The 6515-nt window shown below is 28.5% G+C and overlaps 1 protein-coding gene across 2 annotated transcripts; it reads right to left on the reverse strand.

The window, feature by feature from the left end:
* Positions 1–4172: 4172 nt before the first annotated feature.
* LOC109609212 (facilitated trehalose transporter Tret1-like) lies at positions 4173–6515 on the reverse strand. Of its 2 annotated transcripts, XM_020025846.2 has the most exons (3): positions 5849–6515; positions 5337–5702; positions 4173–4445 (listed from the first exon to the last, which is right to left on the reverse strand). In XM_020025846.2, the coding sequence occupies exons 1-3, from the start codon at positions 5922–5924 to the stop codon at positions 4357–4359; spliced, it is 531 nt and encodes a 176-aa protein (XP_019881405.2). In that variant the 5' UTR covers positions 5925–6515; the 3' UTR covers positions 4173–4356. The 2 variants fall into 2 exon arrangements, with proteins under 2 accessions (XP_019881405.2, XP_049822658.1); XM_049966701.1 differs by having other exon boundaries at positions 4173–5702; positions 5849–6511.

A 6515-nucleotide genomic window follows, 5' to 3' on the forward strand; every position in this document is an offset into this window, starting at 1 on the left:
TGATTGTTGGAGAGTTGCGGATTTCGATACCGCGGCCGGTTTTATTTAGAGAATGTCGTCGTTGCCACGTGAGACACGGACAAAGTACCAGGGCGGAGGGGCTACCTGGGCTTGGTTAGAGGGTTGAATACAATGTATGCAACAATGGAACAAGGCTCATATGCCTTCTTGAGGTTTTTCTTTCGTTTCATTTTTTAAAATGCAATGTTTATGTAACATTTAAAAAAATATTGTTTATAACTGATATTTGCAATTAAAAAAATACGCATTCTATTTAATTGACCGAAAAAAGATTTCAACAATTTAATTAATCAAAATTAATATTAATAAATGTAATTAAAAATTCAATTTGTTATAAAATTATTATAATATAAAAAGCCCCCCCCCCAAGAAAAGATATTTTATTTCACTAATTAAAATAATTTAGTTAATTAAAAAATATTTTTATTTTTTCAGAATTAATTACTCTTCAATTTTTGAGTAACATTTTGCTCAAATATTGTTTTAATCAAAGAAAGTTAATAATTAAAATATTCGTTTTAATAATTAATATTAATTACATTAATTAATTATGAAAATATACTATACGAAGTACTTAAATTGGATAAACTTATTGAATAATTATTGTTTAATACTTTTTTTAGCTACAGATAAAAATTAGTAAATTATGATTAAATTATCTTCATAGCTACATAAATTCTTATTATTAAGATTAGATATGTTTTACATCTAAAACTGTCTCTAATTAGCCGTGTATTATTTCATATTATAAAAAATAACTTCATTCATCAAGATGCAAAAATTGTATTCTCTTTGTTACCACATCCATCGAAACTCCATATTGAAGATATTTATTTATCTTAATTCAGTATTTCGTATATAGCATAATTATCAAATATTTGTTGGTTGAATTTAACATTACAGTAACATTAATTAAAATTTCACAAAGTAATTTGGCCTTTGTCTTCCATCTTCACAACCGGACCGGGGAAGTACCTGGTTTTCAAGACATTGAGATTAAGTAAAGTTGCAGACGATCTTATAGAGACTATTTAGTTTCACAACAAGAACTGAGGATAAGACTCTATCAGTGAAAATATATATAATAAGTTTTAATTTTAATAATATGTTTTATCCATATTTTAAATATATTACTGCATATTTTACATTAAAAAATACAGTATTTACATTTAACACATAGTATATATGCATATAAGTCAGGCACCTAAATGAATCAATACTAGTTGTGTATACATACATGTGAAAACAAAAACATTTCTAAACTATTATGTTTTGATCAATTAATTTGATAGTGCGCCTAATTAGATCAGATATCTCGATCAACCAAACTTTATGTTATGAATTATATAATATATATATATATATATATATATATTATAATTGAACATCAGATTGAATTTAGAGTAACTTTGTAAAATAATTTGAAAGCGTATTTGGCAATATTAAATAGTTATGGCAACGTTACACCGCGTAAGACTACGCAGATAACAGAAATCAATGAAAATCCATTACGTCATAAAAGTCGCGTGTGAAACACGTGTAGACTACAGCAAAATCTTGAACGGCATCGATGGCCATCATAATGTTGCGCAAAGTTACAGCATAACAACTAATATCTATTCTTGCTATTTTTAATAGATAAGTGGCTTTGCGCAAATTAATTGTTCCACTGATTACTTAGTTAATCTCGGTAGATTCCTGGCGACAAGTCCGGATAATAATAATACTGGTCGCGTATATTCGTAAGTGGAATGCCAATTTAAAAGTATTACAGTAAGGTCATCCAAAATTACACATGTGTTCCAAGTTTATGAATAGAAATACACTTTGTCACATATTAATAATCGATGATGTACGAAAATGGGTTTGTTATCTGAGATAATGTATCAGACATCAATCACTCTTTTAAGACATACGTAATTATTTGACTAATTACAATTTAAATGAAATAAAAAACTAAAAAATATACAAGGTGTGTATTTTAAAAGTATTAGATAAAAGAGAATGGAAATCCGATGTAATAAAATTGTTTATGTCTACTTAAAAGTTAAATTATCATCATTTCCCTGAATTCTCGTTTCACTTTACCATTTATCGAATATTGTTCAGTGAGCAATGTTTATGTGTTTATGGAAAAATATGTTTGCATTGTGAAATTACGACAAATTTTATTACTGCATTGCGATAATTAAACAATAATAATTTTATTACTTCATTATTCGTTCATGAATAAATTCAAGTTATCAATTGAATTGTACATAAAAATGCACATGTGAAACATTGGTGAGAATATTGTCATTTATGATCTAATTAAATAAATATTAAACTAGCTGATATATACCATAACTGACAGTTATAATAATTAACTGTTCACTGCCTATAAAAATAACTCATACCTCTAGTGAATGTATCCAGAATGCTTTTTAAATTCATACATTAATTTTAAAAGGTAATAATGAGTGGCTTGTGTAATAAACCTTACTTTTACTTTTGGTAATGTAAAAATTTAGCTGGTTTATAAGTTAGCTTAATGGTTAACAGATTTAGAAAACTACTGTAGCTATATCTAAATTAGCAATTAGTTTATGACTTGACCAAAGATCGTGGCTGATGTAGTTGAAATATATATAAATAAGTCTAAAATGGCTACACAATTTATAAACTATTCAAGACGCTGCGCTTAGTATGCAAAACATACATTTTTACAGGTTAAAGATACCTTAAACTTTTTCCTGTGAGTCATTTTGTCAATCTAATTATGAACAAATCAGACCAGACCAGCAAAAATAATAAAATAACATAAACATACAAAGTAACTATTCATTTAGATAAAATATCGTTCTCTATCAATGGTTTACTTTCTTAAGCAGGTTTTATCTTTTATTTTTGTATGTACGTATGAATAAACAATTTGGCAAATATCTGGTTCTTCAAATATCTCAGCAATTTGCTTTGAGAATGTGATCACCACTGTGACATTTTTGGAAGGAAAAGTGAAAAGTGTTGGGTTCTTCCTTGTCAGGTTGTGCCGTTTATTTGCACGTCATTTTACTCGTATTCTTATACTGTGTTCTATTGTGACAACAACCCATTCGTGCTTATCCCGACTGAGAGAATTCGTATAAAAAACGTTGTATAGGATCAATTGCTAAGAACTAAAAATATATTTATGTGTTTTAGTTAAATTTAAAAATATAATTGTGTAATTTAAATGTAATTGTGGATATATATTGTGATTCTACGTTTACATTACACGTTTAATTTGCCTGTCAGTATTTAGAAAGCTTGGAAATTGTATTCCGGATTCAAGCCCATAAAGTATTGATTATTATGTATATTAATTATTCTGTGACGATTCACTATGCCCCAGTTTTAATTGAGACTTCGTTAAGCAAATCGAGCGACCTTCGTTCAATTTAATTGTTGCTAATGGTTCTCTTAATAAACTGATTTGTTTCATATTTGCGGTAACCAACCGATAAAAAGTGAATCACTAAACTTTTATGTTTTATTGATAAGAAAAATTAATAAATCTAGAGAAATATTAAATAATAAACACAAAATAATCACAAAAGTTTATTCAGTAATTTATTATCAGTAAGCTATATAAATAATTTTTATATTTATAACTCCAGTTTAATGAAGACTAGCTCAAAAGATAGAATCGAAAAAATTCCATTCACAAAATAAATTTAATTATTTACTGTATTATAACATTTACAATTTGAAAAAGTTATAAATTGTTTAGCATGTCTATTGAGAATAATATGTTCTATACAGAATTTACATTTCATAAAAAATGCAAAATAGTAGTGTTCACTTGATTTTAATGATTTTAATTTTTCTGGTTGACAAAACTATGGAATAAAATTTAAATATTGTTTTATTTTTGATTTTCGATAATTCTATTCAAAATAAATCGTTTTCTGAAAATTGAAAACAAATTTTTTTATTATAATTCAAAATTTATATAAATTTAACATAATTAATGTATATAATTAAAATTTGACTTGGATTAATAAAGTAATTTCAAAGAGATGATATATTCATTAAAATCTTCCTTTAATGTTTAGACTTCCCTACCAATTATATTATAAAGTGAGTTATTAAATAAAACAATCTTTATATTTTTCTAAAAATAAACTGCTTTATTTATTTTCAATTCACATACGTCACAATATATTTTATCAATCTATACCCGCAAAGGACTTTCCATAATGTAGCTTTTTCCTTATTAGATAGTAGAATGCACTCAATCTGAAGTCATGGAATCAATAACAATCTTGTCTCTCAAAAATTCATCCAACAATCCTCATTCAATATTTGATTCATTTGTTAATAATCTGGAATCGACAACTTCCTATCTTCATATTTGTTTCCTTTCAGTTCTTGCTGAATCTGTTCTAATGATTTTCCTTTTGTTTCTGGTAAAACAAAAATAACGAACAGTATACCAAAACCAGAAATAACTGCAAACGAATAAAAGGGTACTGCCAACCCAAACATATCTGCAGTAATTTGATAAAATTTAATGCTCGATATCATACTGGACGAAAATATAATACTGCCTAGTGACAAAGCCTTGGATTTAATGCTAGATGAATACATTTCACTAATAAAAATATTCATACAAGCTCCTAAACCCAGTTGGAATCCCATAATGAACAACAACATGAAGAGGAGTGGAAGCCAAGCAATACTTGACATATCTAATCCCACATAGTCCCTGAGAGCGAAGAAAGTGCCCAAACTCAACAAAACAACAAAGCAAGTTGATATAGAAATTACAAACATCGGTTTTCTACCAGATCTGTCTACAAGAAATGTGCTTAAAATGTTTACAACTAGTTGGCATATAATGACCAAGGAGGAGCCAAGGACTGGCGATAAATTGGTGCCTTCGGCGAGTAAAATTTGAATATATGTTGAAAAAGCCGAACAGCCAGTAAATTGTTGCACCACTCTAAGACCAAAGATTATAAGGAAAGCTCTTCTATTCGATTTTATCCGAAATAAGTCTTGGTATTTGCCGGACTCGCTCATTTGTCGTCGTACATCAGCAGTAAGTTTTATTATCTCTTTAGATACATCAGCTTTCCTTCGTAAATATTTCAGCGTATCCTCTGCTTTTGATTCTTTTCCTTTCATGAGCAAATAATACGGAGTTTCCGGCATAGTTATGAAGCTAATTACGAACAACACCGCAAAAATTAGACACACCAATGACATATTGTGTATGTCCAGATAGGAACCAAGCACGTTCTCAAATAATTTCCCACACAAAAAGGCCATAGTAAAAATGGTACCTAACATACCTCTTACTTTCGGTTCAGCCACTTCAGCTACAAAAACTGGAACCACGGATAAAGTTGCGCCTTCACCTATGCCGCCGAATATTCGACCGCAGTACAGAAGTTCTTTGTAATAATACGAAAAATACAAGGTTATATGACTCAAACATTGTGGTATGAATATGCTGAGGATGGTCCATTTTCTTCCAATGATGTCGATGAGAGTAGATCCTAAGACTCCGCCGATTACGTCTCCTACAGGACCAATGATGGCAATATATGAGGCTTCTTCTGAGGTCACATCAAAAGGATATTCGTCAGACAGAATTTTGCGAAGAGATGGGCCGGGCCAGCCTCCGTGACATCCCGCCACAAAAACTGCGAACGATACTAAAATAAAAAATGAATAATATTAATAAAACTATTATGTTTGGTTTGACTTTAAATTTGAATGCAATACAATAAGTTGATATAAATTAAAAAGGAAAAGCTTTTCTAAAATTAGACATTTCAATTTTATATATGTAAAAACTTACCAGCGAGAACAGCTATGATCTGAGTAAATGTTTTTCCGTCATCATGTATTGCATGATTTAATTTGAATAATTTCATTTTATCTGCATATATTTAATGGCACATCATCGGATGTTGTGGTTCTAATAACTATTAGGATACCGAAAAGTTACATATAAAAAGATTCACCTACCTAGTTTGTAAATACTTTAATCTATAGAACAATCGTTCACCAAAGCTTATCGTCTTTTGTCAGTTAAATATTTGGTGTAGTTTTAGAAATATAACATTAACGTGTGGTAATATTATGAAATTTAAGTGTAAAGATACTATTTTAAATATGAATTACGCTGAATATCATCGAAGGCGTCACAATTACTCGGATCAAGCTGATCCGCAAAATTCTATAAACAATATTTAATTATTGTAAATATGTTAGATTGGGTTATCCTAGGTTAAGTTATATTCTAAGGCATGATTCAAAAAATATATAAATATTAATTTTCCGATTAAGAGCTCACTGTTCATTAATTGCGTTGCATCAATGAAACTTCTAACAAAGTTTTCAAAAATAAAATACTGGATATAATATAATAAATGCTTTAAAAACAAAATTAAATTTTGTATAAGAATTAAATTTTAAAAAGTGATGGTACACATTTTTAATAAATTAATTGGAACATATAAAAT

This window comes from Aethina tumida, chromosome 1 (genome assembly GCF_024364675.1).
Source record: "Aethina tumida isolate Nest 87 chromosome 1, icAetTumi1.1, whole genome shotgun sequence".
Taxonomy (NCBI): domain Eukaryota; kingdom Metazoa; phylum Arthropoda; class Insecta; order Coleoptera; family Nitidulidae; genus Aethina; species Aethina tumida.

Bases quoted from the DNA above. Each gene is read 5' to 3' on its own strand.
- LOC109609212 (XM_049966701.1), bottom strand. From the start codon at position 5,924: ATGAAATTATTCAAATTAAATCATGCAATACATGATGACGGAAAAACA. The intron at 5,703-5,848 runs GTAAGTTTTTAC...TTTTTATTTTAG, and splicing joins GATCATAGCTGTTCTCGCTG to TATCGTTCGCAGTTTTTGTG.